The sequence below is a fragment of the Harmonia axyridis genome, chromosome 2 (genome assembly GCF_914767665.1).
Source record: "Harmonia axyridis chromosome 2, icHarAxyr1.1, whole genome shotgun sequence".
NCBI classification, from domain to species: Eukaryota; Metazoa; Arthropoda; class Insecta; order Coleoptera; family Coccinellidae; genus Harmonia; species Harmonia axyridis.
In genome coordinates, this window is record NC_059502.1 from 31,022,953 (window position 1) to 31,040,919 (window position 17,967).

The window sequence follows — 17,967 nt, forward strand, 5'->3', positions numbered from 1 at the left end:
ATCGAGTAAATCAGATCCGAACTAGGAAAATTTTAGACTTTTTCTATTTTCTTGAATATTGTATCACACTGTGGGAGAACATTATAATTTTTTCCGGTTTCGTAACCACAAAGAATTGATTCATAATAATAATTATGAATTCCTACTTAGCACGTAGCACGGTGATCAATAAATATTCCCTTATGAGAGGAATTACGTAGTTCAAATTAATTCGAATTTTGCAGTTCGTCATTCACTAGGAATGGGATCAACAGTTCCCGTAATTTTCATGTATGGGCTAAGAATAATACAAAATGTGTGATTCCTAAAAATTCCCAAGTTAGATTCTTCATAAATGTTTGGTGCGGTATCTATACCAATCGTTTGATTTGCCCCATTATTTTCGAGAATTGTTAGACAGGAGAAATTCATGAACATTTTTAGAAATATAATGTTGTTTATCAGAAAACATTTCAATGGAAACATTGTGGTAGCAACATGATGGAGCTAATGCGCACTAACCAAAAAAAGTGCGCGAATATTTGACTTAGACTTTCGCAAACAGATGGATTGGCAGAAGTGGAAATGTGACTTGGCCTCCTCGATCCCTTTATCTGACACCGTAGGATTATTTATTATGGGGAGGTTTATGCGAAAGAACTAACAGTAGGGAGCACTGTTACAAAAAAATTTGATGTTTGCGATATTATTAGATCTGAACCGAATACTATAGTGAAATATGTGAAACAAATATATCAACATGCTCAAAAATGTATTGAAATGGAGGGATATCATTTTGAACATTTTCTGCTGAACTGAAAATATTTTATTTCTGATTCATTATTTTCAAATTCGAATATTTTCAATTTATTTGCTGTTTTAGTTCTATTCTCTATCCATTTTGTTGATTGAAAGTTTTCTTGAATATTTCCTAAAAATTAAGGAGAGACATTCGTAAAGGGTAAAAAACCTGCAATTGTTGAAATAATTTCACCGATAAATTCAAGAAACTATGAACTTTCTTTCATACAGGAATATTTAATGATCATCCTATATAACGGTGGCAAGCAGAGATTTAGAATTTATTTTATGAATTCATCTTTGTGGTCACGAAACCGGAAAAAATTATAATGTTCACCTACAGTGTGATTCAATATTCACTAAAATAGAAAAAGTCTAATATTTTCCTAGTCCGGATCTGATTTATTCGATTTCAGAGATATTGAAGGAAGGCGATAGTAAGGAGTGACCACACTTCAAAATTTGAAATTATTCGGTCGATTAGGTGAAGAGTTTTCTAACTGTGAAATTTCACTCATAAAATGAACATCACCCTGTATATCCAAAAACGAAGGAAGTCAGGCGATTAAAACCTCTGGATACAAGTCCTACAAGATGACCTTCTTTCGAGGTATCCATTTGTCGCATTCTTCCCGGGTTATCCTGTATATAACTTCGTACAAATTATTTGTTTCATTTATTTCATGTAATCTGAATATTCAATAAAAAACTGGACGTAGGAAATGAATAATTCGTTTTTTCGATGTTGAAAATGAATGTTTTTTTGACGTTTCTCACTGAAAATTATCAACTACCGATATCTCGCATAAGATCAATATGAGGTTCCCCGCATAAATTGAAATATATAATCTAAAAAACTTTTCTGATCAGGTTTCTGATCAATACTGAAAATAAAAGAACACAACAATATAACAGGTTATGAATGAATTTTTCAGTTCGGTAGCATCCTCCAAACAAAAGAATTAAACTGTATATTTGAAATCATGACCATTACGTCTTATATGCGCTATTTTCGTATTACTTACTGCCCTCTTGACGTATGCAACAACAAGGTTACAAGCGTTGAAGCACCAGGACACGTACAGTTGTTTGCCAAAAGAGCATACTTGAACTCGTCCTCACAAACCACATACTCAGCAAATTTTACGTGCAACTTATTTTCAGGCCTGAATATTTGTACATATTGAGCTACACTTGGTGCAAAATCCTTCACAGCCCAGGATCTGAGTATAGTGTGTTCATCCTGTAATAAAGAAAAATAATATAGTTACATATTCATTTTCATTTCTTTGATTATTTCATTAGATTATTCATTCAACCATATAGTTCTTTCTATCTATATACTTTTGTATTCATTTAGTGGTCCATCCATATATCTCATTCATATATTTGTCCATTGAATATCCATTTTATATGAATAATGAAGTGAAATACTACACAGGGCAAATGACCAAAGCAGTCGATGCATTCAACTAAGTTCAGAATGATTTTGAACATATCAGAGATGTGGTCAAAAATCGTAAGCTTTTCACAACTACATAATATTCAGTTTGTTATCATCCAATGCTCAATGTGTGGTAAATTGAAAATTTATAGAAATATTCAAAATATAACGAAATAGGTACTTTTCCATTGGATTCTTATCTTCCCAGACTATTATTGATAAGTGAAATTCAACTAGCAGCCAGAATGTGAATTAAAAACCGAATAGACCCTTGATAGTTTCAGTATGAAAAATTCAATTGGTACATTATCGCGAATAAGGAACGTAATAAAAACAAATGGGATCATAAATTGTGGCTTATCAGTTAGGAGAGAAAATTAGAGTATCTGGCTGAGAAATATTAAAACTGAGTTCATGTGTTTTTTACAAATACTAGGTGGAGATTTCGGAAAAATTCCAACGTAGAAATTTTTATTGATGAGCGATTGTGCTGAGGGTGTCGTTATTGGTTAAATCTTTGAGGAATTAAAAATACCAAATATACTCAAAAAGGGTTCTTTTTTCAGTGGACACGAAAAAACGGCAGTATCGATTAGGAACTCATACGAAGAGTTGCCAGTGTTTGTCGGTAGGAAGTCTAGCATAGGTCAGAACCATTGTCTATTATTTTCGAGTTGTCCAAACTTTGGTTAATAAAAGGAGAACCTAAAATAATTCTGAGAACATGGACAAAACCATCTAATACCACTATAGAATAGAATAATGTTTATTTTCTCAAAAAAAAAAAAAACAAAAAAAGTTCGACCTTAAAGAAAATATCGATTTTATTTTTGAAACAATCCCAACTACCTTCCTTGAAATTCCATCTAGCCTCAGGTAAAGAAACATTAATGTGTAGAATATTTCCTATACGAATTTAAATTGGTCTGTGTTGGCTATGTGGGAAATCATTTAGAACCTTACGTCTAACAGGAAGAGGTTCAGATCAGTATCTCCAGAAACTATACACAAATCTGGATTATTTCCTCTATTACATCTGGAAGAATGGAAAGTTGGTTCATCTTCTCATAAAAAATCAGATTAATTTTATTATCTTCAATCCATTCAGTTAATGCTATACCATTTATATTATTTACTGCAGAGCCCCACATCAAATGGTGACAATTGAAAATACCACAATAAATTGAAGGATGAGGGAGAATGATATCGAAATTTCTAGGCCAAAGAGTATTAGGGGGTTTGTAAATATCGATGACGAAAATATTACAAAATTTGAAAGCTATAAAAAACACTCCGTCAACTTCACCTTTCCGAACCAATTCAACATTAGTTATTAATGATTTTTTAACATAACTAGTTAGACCATAAACAGGACTCAAAAGGTAATCTATCAATACATAACCTGTTATAAATCCTCTTTCACGGAGTTGTTCTCCTGTTGCCGTGTGGGTTTTTGGTAGAAGGATCACCTCCGCGTGATTATCTATGGCCAATTTATACAAAAAATCACATTTGTCCTTAGAAATTCCTTCAATATTTATGTCTATAACACTAAACTCGCTCTGAAATCGGGAAGGTTGCTTCAACCAGGACCGATCCTTCGAATCCTCAGATGTACCAGGATCGCTACAGGACCCTAATAATTGGGTTATAATCTTCCATAGATTTAAACAGTTTGTTTTCTTCAAAAAAACATTATAAAAATGCACAATAAAAATGACACGCATCTGACACTTATCGAGTTAAAAGTAAATGTATTAGGTTAACTCGGAGTTGGCAAGAAAGTGTGAAGTGAACTAGAAAAAAGAAGCATGAAATCTGGTGAAATTATGCAACGAGATAGCAATCTGCTGAATTCTAGATGGACCAGCCTAGTTTTAAGGAATTAAAGAGGCTAAAAACTTCATTATTTACAATTCTTCCCAACTCATATTTATTTGTCCAGGACTCTGAGGTCTCCCAAAATGAGATAATATTTTTTTAGCAACCTTAGGAATTTTTGATAATTTTTTATTTTTTCATTTTTCTCGGTATATAATGAAATAATTTGACTTTAATTAGAAACTAATTATGCCCCTCAAAAAAGAAAATCAACCCAATGAGACCCGTACATTAGAATGACAAGCCTTATCCACATTGAATTCCCTTGGAATGTTTAGAATAATATATTCCTCCTGGGGTTCCTGAAATTCGTTGGATTTAAGATATAAATAAATGAATAGCGTCTGTATTCAAAAAAGAAAAGAAAAAAAAGTCTGTTAATCGGAACATTCCAGCCGAATTCTAGTAAAACTATTCAAATTAACTCCACAGTGATCTTCAAAGGCAGAGTAATGAAACATAATTTCAGTATGAAAAAAAAAAGATGACTGAGATAAAATCAAATATTTTTTTTAATTTACCAATAAGCAACAGAAAACAATCAGCACCTCCGTCCAAGACAAGAAAGAGAAAAATTAAATAAACAAACAAACACATCAAGGTCCAATTATAGATCGTCTACTCAATAAAAAAGATTTGAGTTTATATTTGAATAATAATTTGAATTCTGAAGGTAATGAGTTATAGAGGTAAATAGACTGGTAAATAAACCTCCCAAGATAACAGCTGTTTTATGATGTGGAATTATGAATTTATCATTAACTCTCGCAGGTCTGGAATGTACATTTCTATATAACACCAACTTTCGTCTCAAAAAATCCCTGAGAAAATTTGATGGTATGGGTACTGCCTTAAGTATAATTCTCAATTGCGAAGCGAATACTATTTCAGCTTAATTATGTTGATGATGGAGTTGCATAAAAATTCAAAAATAAGTCTTCAAGTTATATCAACCATTTTCAGAAAAAAATTTTATATTTGCGATGGCAATTTTTACTTTTCAATTTTTTTGTTTGGTTTATACTACATTCTTTTCTTTCATTTTGGTAGCAGAGTCGAGTAGAATTTAAATCAATGAATTGTCAATAAGTAAATAATCGAAGAAATCAGAATACCTATGGCCGATGATCCAGTATCAATTGCGGAGAGAGAAGATGATTTCCAAAGATAATATCAGTTCGATATAACAGCTAAAATGTTCAGAATGATTGTGTCAACGTCGAAGACAAAATGCATGACCACTTCAAAGATATCACTACGATGTAAGCTGGAAATTGACAACCAGGTTGTACAACAAGAAATGAAGTTCAGATACCTCGGCGTGGAAATATCTGGGTTTGGGGATGTCGAGGCGGAGGTAAGAGAACAAGCTATGAAGGCAGCACCAACAGCTGCTTGTCTCAACAACATTGTATGAAATAATAAGCATATTAGAGTTGATGTGAAGTCTAGAATCTACAAATCGAAATTAGACCCATTCTCACTTACACGACAGAAACTCCAAAAACAAAACAAATATTGAAGGCCACTGAAATGAAGGTAGCGCGCAAGATAGCAGGAAAAAGACTCAGTCACAGATCACGTCAGGAGCTAAATATCAGAATAACGTGTGAATTGATAACATCAATGATTGGGTAGTGAAAAGAAAGCAGGAGTGGAATGAGCACATCAACCACATGGACGAGAGCAGGCTGATAAAGATAGCAAGGGACAAGTCACCGGTTGGTCGTAGAAGCGTAGGAAGACCCCGCAAACCTTGAAGTGATAATTTATCAATTGAGTGAATTGAGTGAGTTGAGTGAGGCAAAGAAGCGAGGAAATACAATTTTCTTAATAATGAGAAGGTAGAAGAAAAATAAAAGACATTTCGCTTACGATCTACGTATTTTTATTGCCTAAATCATAGGTGTATTACCGACTAAGTGCATTAGCAACATTAAATCTGATGTTTCATTGAAATTATTCGTATTTTTCTATATCGGAATACGATACGATATACTACTCGATGAAACCTAGATATATGTATCATATTACATTGCATTGAATATTATTATAATGATCTCACAGTTATCCAATCAGTCTTACTTTTCTGTGATTATTCGCTTGGAAATCGATAATGTACATGGAACTGCAGATAAATCATTTGAGAATCCATTGTAATTTCAGAATTATGGCGAGAGAATCAATCATTCGCTTGACGTTATATTCTGACACAATTCCTGCATTGTCGATCACCTTCTAGGTATTTCTCATGAAGATAACTTCATTGTTCGGCCAATATACAGTGAATCGTCTGACGTAAAATTTCCTGTTGACATACTTTTGGAAACATTTCACCAGAAATTGAAAACCTATACCCGCCAGTAACTCAACAAAAACCGAGTTCACGTGTAGTAGGCAGAGATTTCCAAAAAATTCCTATTTAGAAATTTTTGTTGGCGGTTGATTGAGCTGAGAGTGTCGTTCTTGATCAAATTTCAAGGAACTGAAAGTACCAGAAATTATACTCAGTAAGGTTTTTTTTGCAGTGGATTCGAAATGAATGACAGTATCGATTAGAAACTCATAGAATAAGTTGCCAGTATTCGTCGGTAGGAAGCCAAGCTTAGGTCTATTATTTTCGAGAAGTCAAATCATTGGTTACTTGAAGAAAAACACGAGATTGAGTAAAGAACTGAACGATTGGTAGCCATTGAAGGAAGTGGTTCTCGATCTATAGTTCTGACTCTAAGAGGGGATTTATAAGGGACTCTAAAGTTAAAATTAGGGAGACTTCAAAATTTATAACTTTACTTTATCTGGTTATCTCTCAGTTTTGTGAATGCATTAGGTTAACTCGGAGTTCGCAAGCAAGTGTGAAGTGAACTAAAAAAAAATAGCATGTAAAATTTCCTGTTGACATACTTTTGAAAACATTTCACCAGAAATTGAGAACCTATATCCTGTCAGTTAACAAAAATTCATGGATACATTTTTGCAGTCTTCAGAACACACATATATGTTGTCATGGTGTCTGTAATTTTGAAATTTTGGACCGGTAATTGTCTCTGATTTCAAATGCTGCAGCTGAGTTTGAAAATGGGCAAAACTTGACTATGAGGTTCGTGAAGAGGCCAACAGACTTTCCAGAAAAGGTGCAGAAACCAGGCGAATTTATCTACAAGATAGAGTTTCAGAAGAAGGAAAAAAGCGAAAGATAAACTCTCTGGCAGAATATTCCAAGAAGTATTTAGATCTTAAAGAAAATATACAAGATGAGTGTAGTAACACCGCTTCACTGTATTCTTCACAGGACATTCTCGCCTTAGGAAACACCTAATAGAAATGGGTCTAGCAGAAAATGACGAGTGCAGATTGTGCGGAAGAGGAAGAAACTACGGATCACTTGGTGACGGAATGTTTCGCCATCACTAGCCAACGCCAAATTAGCTTTGAGCAAGAAACTTTTAAACATGAGGAAGAAGCCTTCTTGAAGCCATCACAGGTATTGAGGGTCATTAGAACTCTGGAACTAAAAGGAACTAATAGCTCTGATGGGGAGCACAATGGACCATTAGGAACCCTCTTAATTAGATATAATCTAATTTAATGAGGTTCGTAAATATTCATTATCGAAATTTTGTTCTCCTGATATTTTTGAAATGACAAATCTGATCAAAATGAAAATTCGATGTAAAAAATTGCGGAACACTCCGGACAAAATTGTTAATCATTTCATCAGAGCTACATAAAATTCAAGCAGAATTTTGAAAAAACCTTATATTCCAACGAAAATGTATCCCACGAAGTTGGAATATAGAAGAACATAGAATATAGAAAAATTTCAACTAATATTTTAGTGTATTTGAAAGAAATTTGTTCAAAAGTTCAAGTTACGTAAAATGTTTTCACATTTTTATTTTCCTAATCCCATCTGGATTAACTATTCGACGACAATGATAACATAATCGATCACATCTCATATGTACTACTACTTGTGTAGTACCTAACGGCAAAAAAGGCACCACTCAATCGTGATCCAGGACCCAGGTATAAACATTTTTCGCGAAGGCGTCAGATTTTTTAAGGGAGCTATATTGAAATAAATCACAACCAAACGAAAGACATTAGGCATTCTTAATTCAACCAAACTTGCCCTTATATAAGTACAAAATGAAACATACAAAAGAAGACATGGCGACATTCTAAGAGCTCATAAAATATTTTCCTACGCAATGGAAAACACTTTAGTTATGACGTGTAATCTTTTAAATGTGGGTTCTGATTCTTCCATCCTTAGTAAATATGGTTTAATGATTTAGAGCAATTCTCCCATTTCCATCATCCTCTGGGTTATGAGCACAGAGATCAACCGTTAAAGGCGTCAAATGTTCAGATTCAGTTTTTCAAAAAAAAAATAAATAAAATAAGTCACCAGACAAAACTAGTTTCTGCTTATTACAAGAAAAAATTTTAGCACACTTTCATTGAATTAATGGTTTATGGTAATGAACTCAACCACATTAATCACCATAAAAAATCATTAATTTAATGAAAGGCATACGTTTTTCTGAGATCTCAGAAGTTAATCGAATAGATGTAAGTAGGACAAGTAATTGTGGCTCACAATTTTCTGTACATTTATTTTTTTCCTAACGCTTATTTCCAGAACATAAATAGGGTTATCACTTTGTAGCAATGTCATGATATTTGACTTTTGAGCCAGTATAAGTCTCAAACATAAGGTTCGACTCTCTGCTGACAAATCATCCCTCAAATTCAAATTTGTCTGTTCATTAGGACGGTCGTTGACAGAATGAATCAGTTTAGGTTTTGATCTGGAATGCTGTAGCTAAGTTCATTGTTGGGTCTAATCCGATAAAGAGGTTCCGTAAATATGACCGTCCGAATTGTTTTTCTTCAATTTCAAAGCTGTAGATTCGATCGCAAAGGCTTTAATTTATTACCAAAATACTAGGATATTGTTCTCAATGAAGGTAATTTGGAACTACGTATAACCGATATTCATTATCTTTCAATGTGCCCTTCTTCAAAATCAATAAATTAAACATCTGGTATTTCTCAGAGAACCCTCGACTTACAAGTTAACGGTTAAATTTATTTTATTTAGCTTGGTTTGAATTTCATTCAGTGATGTTTATGGGAGACTTATATTTCGAAGATATATTAACAAAAATAATGACTCAAAGGTGCCTTTAAAAGAGAAAAAATATTTGCTCAGATTTCTCAAGATTTGCTGAATATTTCCCCTCCGCTTGCAAGTCAAGGGCTTTGTCAACAAACGCTGTTGGATACTTGAGTAAAAACATATTGGTCGTATTAGAAAAAAAATTATATAAAATCTTCAAATATTCAAAATTCCAACTAAATTGAATTTGATTTATAAGGTGAATTTTATTGTATTTGGTACAATCTGTGCGATTATGATTTTTTCAGAATTGTATTCCTTGATTGCATTCGAAATTCTTGGATAGGAATCTCGGTAGAATGCGGTACAACAATTGATTTTTGTTACACATAATCCATTCGAATATATAATATACCTAAGTAGTTCTAAAAAACAGACTGGACGGTGAATGGAAAGTTTTTCTTCAATTAGATTCATCGATTCTACACATTACAAAACTTAATCTGCGGAAATTTCAATCAACCCAAATCGTTCCTGTAATATTCGTTAAATTTCTATAGATATTCAACTCGTGAAAAGTCAGCGTCGAATTCAATCAAATTTATATTTTCTAAGAACTGAATCAATACCACAATCAAAGAGAATACATTTTTTTCTGAATGAAAGTTATTCATCATAATTCTCAGAATGCATCAAATTTCTATCCAGCCGTTAAAATTCAAAATATGGAATATTGCTCAGGGTTGACTTGAAATGAGATTTCTCGCAGCCGTATCGCTTTTATTAAAATTCTGGAATCCGTTAATCCACGCCATTCGTCATTGTTCAGACGCTTCTCTTTCCATGTATCAAAGATTAACGTCCCTGTTAAAATGAATAAAATTCGTCTGTAAGTTTCGTTGAATATTTTATCAGTCCAAGCGCCAAGTTTTGTTTCGAGTAATTTCGGGACCCTCAATGTTCATAAATGATACACAGCTCTCAGGGTAGGCCTTCGATAAATCATTCAGGGAATTTTAGATCGTACACGTGAAAGCCACTGAAAACCGATAGAATATGTTACGGAAGAAGGGTCTAGAGTAGAGCTGGGACTTTTTCACCTTTTTGTATTCGAATATTCATCCATAAATTTATTCGATTATTCGAATAATTCATTCAAACAACTATTCATGCTTGATTATTCATGAGTAGTCATGAATATTCAACTATTCGTTGATTATTCAGTGATTATTCAATGATTATTCAGTGATTATTCAATGATTATTCAGTGATTATTCAATGATTATTCAATGAATATTCAGTCAATATTCAGTGACTGAACTCATGTTTTAATGAACCAATCAAATCCAGGCGTTTTGATGAGTGAATATACTCTTTGCGACGTGGTATAATCGTTTTGGTGTTTTGCCTCTCGCCATATACGATCTATTAGTGTGACGTCACAAACCGCCATTTTTGGTTCTCCTGTCAGTGTTCGGAATCCAAACAAATAAATTGTCATTCAAATTAGTACGGTCTCTTTGAAGGAATTGGCTTATTTTCATAAATAAGAGTATTTGAGGAACAATTTCAGTATTAATTGATAGATCGAAGGAACGAGGTTAATACCAGTAACTTTGAATCCTGTTTCATTCCCCAGATTTTGTAAAAAGCCGTGTTTATTAGTTGAACCTCAAGTTCGAACTTACGGAATTAATCTCGTTTCTTCTGTCTATCAATTAATAGTAAAATCGTTCCTCAAATAATCTTATTTATCAAAATTAGCCAATTTCTTCAACGACAACGTACTAATTTGGAATGACAATTTGTTTGTTTGGATTCCGAACACTGACAGGAGTTCATTTATAATTTCAATTCAATTGTATCTATCAATTTCAATATTATGTAATTTCCAGTAATTTTAATATTAATAAAACGATTTGTCCGTAGTGATTCACAAAACATTGTTTTAATCATTCCTGAATAGTGAGCCAAGTGATTATTCAAACTTTCATTCGTAACTTCATAAATATCCAATTACTCACTGAATAGAAAACTATTCACTGAATAATCAGTGAATACTCAACTATTCACTGATTATTCATGAATAGAAAAGTAGTCATTGATTATTCAACTATTCAGTGAATATTCATGATTATTCGAATAATGCAAAATGCAATTATTCGAATAATCATTCAATGATTATTCGAATATTCAAATCATTCATTCATGATTCCCAGCCCTAGTCTAGAGACTCATCAGAGACTATAAAATATCTACTGTCAATTTAAGGACGAAAACTCGCAATAAGTTATCAATCTGAAAGTTGACTAATTATAATGTAGCGACATTTCTAGGGGAGTATTTTCGTCGGAATTTTTACTTAAATACTTCCAATGCAATCTTCATTTTACAGCCCCTGGAAAATATTGTAGAATATTTTCCAGGAATAGATTTTTACCCTATTCTTGATAACTATTGGAGCTGTATTCAGGAAATTGGATTTCAGTGGAATCTTCAGTTGGCGACTACTTCATTTGGAGAAATTTGTGGTTTTATAACTCATGAAAATGTTAGCGACTCACTGATCTCATCTACATTGATCAACAATTGCTAGGGATCACTTATGAACTTCTGTTCATTTGTATTTTTTTCAAGTTATCTCGTGAATATCTGTACATTATATGTTCTCTAAGGAAAAAGAAAGATGTTTTGAGATGATTATATCAAAGTCTTCCTCACTTCATCGGCTCTTGTTCACAAAATCGATTATTATCTGTAGGCTGTTACAGGTGGAGTGAAAAGCAATGTGATATTTGTTATTAAATCTGTTTTTTCTCTCGTTCAAACACATAAGGTGACAATAATTGAAGAAATGAGGACAATATCAGCTTATCAGTCATGCCGAGAAGACGTTTGGCTCCTGTGCAACTGGACCAAATCATACGGTGGATACAGGAAGGTTTGTCCCAGCGAGAAGTGTCCCGGCGGTTGAATGTTTCGCAAAGTGTCGTGAGTCGGGCTTGGAATAGGTTCATCCAAAACGACTCAGTAGCTTATGTTCATGGGGGAGGTCGGCAGCGCAGTAAAACAGCTGCCCAAGATCGTCTTTTGATCCTCAATGCTAGGAGAAATCCCACTTACCCGGCGTCGCGGCTCAATAGATCACTGAGAGTTGCAACAGGAGTTCCAATTTCGAACCAGACTGTAAGACGACGACTACATGTTCGTGATTTGAGAGCACGTAGGAGGGTACAACATCCCCGTTTGAATAGGGAACACCGGGTTCATCGACGGCAATGGGCTGAGGAGCACCGCAATTGGATACTTGAAGATTGGAGCCGATGTTTATTTACGGATGAGTCTAGATTCCGTTTGGTCAACTCCGATGGACGTATTCTTGCTTGGAGGGAAAGAGGTCGAAGGTATGCAGAACAGTTTATGGTACCCACAACAGCTTTTGGCGGAGGTTCTATATGTGTATGGGGAGGCATTTGTTCGAACCAACGCACAGAGTTGGTTGTTCTGCAGAACACCACCATGACCAGCCAGAGATATCACGATATGATTATTGAACCCATAATTGTTCCGTTTGCGGCTTCCGTGGGCGAGAATTTCATTTTAATTGACGATAATGCCCGTCCACACCGTAGTCGTCTGAATAATGAAGCGCTAGAAACTCATGCTATTGATAGGATGGACTGGCCAGCTCGCTCTCCAGACATGAATTGCATCGAACATGTCTGGTCTGAGATGTCTAGACAATTGTCAACCTTAGAACAACCGATCAATAACCTGGAGGACCTTTCAAACGCTTTACGGGATATTTGGTAAAAAAGTATGCCTCGTAGGGTAGAATGCTTGAGACGAGCTCATGGGGGACCAACTAGGTACTAGCTTAACCGAAACTTCAGCCTTCTTGTGGTTTCATCATAAAATTTCTATGTTTTTCAAACACAGAATTTTGGGTGTTCCTAATAAAGTCTTTTTTTCTCTCCAACTTTCCATTTTTTCATTCTTTTCTCAAGTGAACCATATTATCAACTGAAAATACTCTGATATCTGACTAAATTTATAATCTCGGAGCGAATATTTCAGAAATAAATTTAGAACAAGTAAGTGATCCCTATCAATTGTTGAGCAGTGTATTTCTTAATTTTTCATTGAATTTTCGAAACACTTGCTATGTGTACGCTGTTTTCTCTGAAATATCACTCATTTTGTCGCAAACAGTGACGCGGCAGTGTCACAGAAAGCCATATTCACATATATTCTGAGGAAAGTATTGGAAAAAAACCTCTTAAAAGTGCTAATGAATACTCACAGCAGCAGTCTTATCAGCATAATTTCTGGCAGCCAGGACAAAACAAGCCTCTGCCTCATTCATTCTAGCTCTAGCTAAATCACTGTCCTTCAGGCACGAACCTTGAATGTATATAACTCTTTGAGCCCAGATAGGTACTTGTAAAATCATTCTCATTGTTGTATCTAACTCCATTGGTGAAAGAAGGACCTAAAAAAAAGATAACAGTGTACAACTCTCTTCATTCTGATATTTATGAAAAAAAAAACTATTCTCAAATAATTTGCATTTGTGAAACAAAATTTTTTTTGTTAGTTTCTTATGAGTAGGTAAACCGGTTAATAAAAGCTGACTACTACCGAAGACTAGTTATTCTGTTTTCGTTGTCTAGTTTTTGCCTTTGGTGAATTTTTTCAAGCCCATAAGAGGGCACCACCAATAACTTCAATTTTATAATAAGCCACCGGGCCCTCAGTGGTCATTTTGGCGATTTGACGTTTCAATTAGAAGCCTTTTAAGAAGAAAATATAACCTTTGAAGAAACATTCAAACAAGGAGAACTTCAAAATAATTCAGCTTCAATATTTCCTTCCCAATAAAGTTTTTGACGTATGCAATAAAGTGCTATCTGCAAATGTGAATACCTCCTCAGTGGATGATTTCAATAATATTTCCGACAGCCTTGTGAACTCAGAGCGATATTGTTGATTCGAGTGCGTTTGCAGATCTTGTTTGTGCTTTTGAATTTCGCTGTCTTACGTTGAGTTTTTAGATCTTTTATCACTTTTTTTGTATTGAGTTAATATGCTTTGCCCCAACTTCGAATTTCTATTATTGATAATGATTAATTACGAAAACAGCACAACATCATTATGATCTAATGAGTCAAATCGCTAACCAGTAGTTATCACTTATGTCTGAAACGATTGTCGAATCAGGGCATCTGACGCTCAAATACCTATAAGATAATAAGAGATCGCACACCTACGATCAGATATGGAATCGGACGTCCGAATTTTGGATGCAAGAGCAGTGCGTCTTACAATGGAACCTATTAGAAGTTTGATCCGAATACCCGAGGGCAAGCCGTGCATTGTTTTTGCATAGTCTAACACAAACATACGATTGTTTTCATCAGTTTAATCAGTTTTGATAAGTGAGTGAAGAGAATTGACCTGAAACTTATGCAATACCCAGGGGCGGATCATGGCGGTGTTTAAGGGGGTTCATAGAAAATCATGGCATATGAAGGTTAGCAAAAAAGCGGAAATTTTCGTTGGTACCAACTGGTACCTAGTGTTTTTTTAAAGAAAGATGGATTTTTGCAAATCATATCATATTCAGTTTCCAAAATTTTTGTAGAAAAAAACAAGTTCAAAAAATTTCACATATTTCATAAATATATGTAAATTTATTTCATAAGAAAACTCAGGCTCATGAAAGTATAAGGAGTAGTTAAAATAAATCCATTATTTCTGCATGAAGAACAAAGCTACAATCACTATATAGTTAAAATTTAGGTCAAATATGCGCTGTTTCGTTTGATAACTACAGTTCCAAGTTAACAGTTGTGCCTTAGGGGAGCAGCTCTTCGTAGATAATTCCCTGTCAATCTCACTAAACACACAGCAAAATCTTCCTGGCCGTTTCCGATGGCTCACCGCGTTTCGACCACGACCGTTTTTGCTTGACCTTGTCGTAAATGGATCCACTTCTCATCACCAGTTACCAAGCGTTTCAAAAATGGGGCGATTTTGTTGCGATTCTGCAGTGATTTGTAGTGGAAATTAGTTCCATGCGGTTTTTTTGCGTTTACTCATGTGGTACCCATACATCTAGCATCTTCTTGAGATCAGCCTCATGCAAATAGTGATCCAAACGAATTATTGTGCACTCTTAAGCCTTCCAGTGCGTAGGGCATCTTTAACATCGAACCTACTGGAACGGATATGACGATAACAAAATTGCACACTATTTACATGTTCAGCCGCCTGGTTTGAATTTTTGCCTTAGTTCAAGACAAACTATATAATATAGCGTTTTTTTTTGCTAGTGTCCATCTTTGTGGTGCGCTCAAACTTAACTGAGTCAACTCATCACAAAACTGTTAGAATGTTTTTGTAGTGCGAAATCTTATTTTCTAACGCCATATAGTTCTGAAGTTTAAATGTGAATCGTATAAGTTTCTATACCAAATAAAATTGTCGTTTTTTTCAAAAATATTCAATATGATATGTATATGAATTCCTCATCGAACAAGAAGAATTATAAGAAGTTCCAGTTTTACTCAACAAATCAACCAAAGAGCCTATCTTCGAAGTTAATGGAATATTCGATGGTCATCAAGGTGTCTTAAGATTTTTGTCACATTTGAAGAGCAATATTCATCAATTTGAAAATGTTGAAAAAAATCTAATGCTGTTGAATCCGCAGACTTTCGACAACGAACATTTTAATTATCTTAAGTTCACAGATAAAAAAAATGCATTTATTATTCACATTCCCTTCATTTCACAAATATAACTCGAATATAGGTCATTCCATGTAACTGAAACTGAAATCTGAGAAGAACGTGAGAACAGTGACTGGATAATGAGAATATGTACTCACCACATAGAAGTCTTGTAGGAGCGGGTGTGCGTAGAATTCATTCAAAAAGTCCATGATTGTGTCTGCATGTAGTGTTGTGCTGCACACGACTACGTGTTTTTCAGATTGTGCTCGATGTGATGAATAGGATCCACCCAGCTTCTGCCTTTCCATCCACGTATAAGCGAGTTGTTCGAACTGGAAAGAATGATACTGAATTACGTTATAAACTTTTGCAATTTGGATCGAATATTATTATTAATCTAATTACACAAAAACACATATAGACACTCAAAAATGGGTGAAAATGTAACACAACGGTTCGGAGTTGTACCTTTACGGCCAAATTTCGAAATTCACATTTATATTTTATGTGTGAGGGACTAGCAGGGGATTATTCAACAAATAGAAAGAATATTTATATTTTATTATTTATTATGAAATATTGAATTGATTTCTTAGGAAGATTATTGATTAGTAATGGCAAATACTTTAAATACTGATTGACAAAGAAACACCCGGAAGGAGCTGTTTGAATTTAAATGTTTTTCGGTAAAATATAGATAGTATAGCAAGGAGGAAATGATTGAAATGTGGAGAAAAAAACGAATGGTTCACAATTTTTTCAATAAATTTATTAGTAATGTGTTTCTCCACAGCTATTATCTATACATCCCCCCCCACACGTTTCGGCATTGATGCAATAAGATGGTATATTTCTTCTTGAGAGATACTATCCCCAGCTAACTGTACATTATGTCTCAGAGCCGCCAAAGTCCGAGGGGGCTGGCGTAAATTTCCAAGCCTTGTACTTATGATGTCCCAAAAAGGCTCTTTGGACGAAAGATCGGGGAATCTGAGCGGCCATGACAAAAGATTCACATGAAAAAGTTTAGACTAACTTTGGCAACATACGGTCGGGCATTATCTGGCTGAAATATTGGATTCTCGAAGGTAACGCAGCGCTTTCATGTTGCCTCGAATGAATACTGAAGAGGAATTGCATGTGCAATAGCACGCTTTACCATAACGCCTACTGTCTGGTGTACATGACACTCAACATCAAACTGAGGTTCACGTCTTTCGTCTACCCTTCTTCGGCCATCATGTGCACCCAAGGAGAATACAGATTCATCAGAAAAGACGTCCTTATGCCATTCCACATTCCAATGTTGACGTTCTCTGCACCACTGCAATCGTTGCAGGCGAAGCTCAACCGTTAGAGGTAACACAAGAGGGGATCGATAATGCTGCAGTCCAAAAGACTTTATCCGGCGGTAAAACGATCGATTTTGGGCATTATCAAACCACGCTTGACAACATCTCATAACAATAGTTGGATTTCTGTTCGTACGGTTAGCGATTTCTCAATATGACAACCCCGCCTCCCGTAGACCAATAATTCGATCTCTTTCAAATTCACTTAGCTGGCGATAAATCACGCGTACTCGTGCTCTATGCATTTCAACAACAACTAAACATCGACTTTGAATCTCCTCGAAAAGCTGTTTTGTTGTAAAATTTTAAAAACTTGCAAAAAACAACAACAATAATTAAGTAACAAAAATTGTTTACATGGAAAAACCTTCACGATTTTTTTCTCCAAATTCAGTAATTTACTCCTTGCTTTACTATATATGTTTCACAAAACAAAAACATTACAAGTTAAACAGCTTCTTCTAGGTGTTGCAGTTTCTTTGTCAGTTAGTATACACTCCTTGGTGAGTTTAATCACAATTTTTTAAAGAGCTGTTTTCATCAAAATATTTTATGTCGATGTTAATTCGAATAAAGACTGATACAAGGTGCGCAAAGTTGATTCCTTACATTTGAAATTAAGTGCTCATTGTGCGTTTTCTGAAT

At 34.6% G+C, this 17,967-nt stretch overlaps 1 protein-coding gene across 12 annotated transcripts in view; it reads right to left on the reverse strand.

Moving 5' to 3' along the window:
* The window catches only part of LOC123674263 (potassium channel subfamily T member 2), a 777,909-nt gene that overhangs the window by 117,762 nt on the left and 642,180 nt on the right, over positions 1-17,967 (reverse strand). For all 12 annotated transcript variants that reach the window (XM_045609230.1, XM_045609237.1, XM_045609228.1 and 9 more), the window contains 3 exons: positions 16,126-16,302; positions 13,537-13,725; positions 1,806-2,023 (listed from right to left, as the gene is read on the reverse strand). In XM_045609230.1, the coding sequence (XP_045465186.1) occupies positions 1,806-2,023; positions 13,537-13,725; positions 16,126-16,302 (584 nt within the window). The remainder of the gene's footprint in view (positions 1-1,805; positions 2,024-13,536; positions 13,726-16,125; positions 16,303-17,967) is intronic.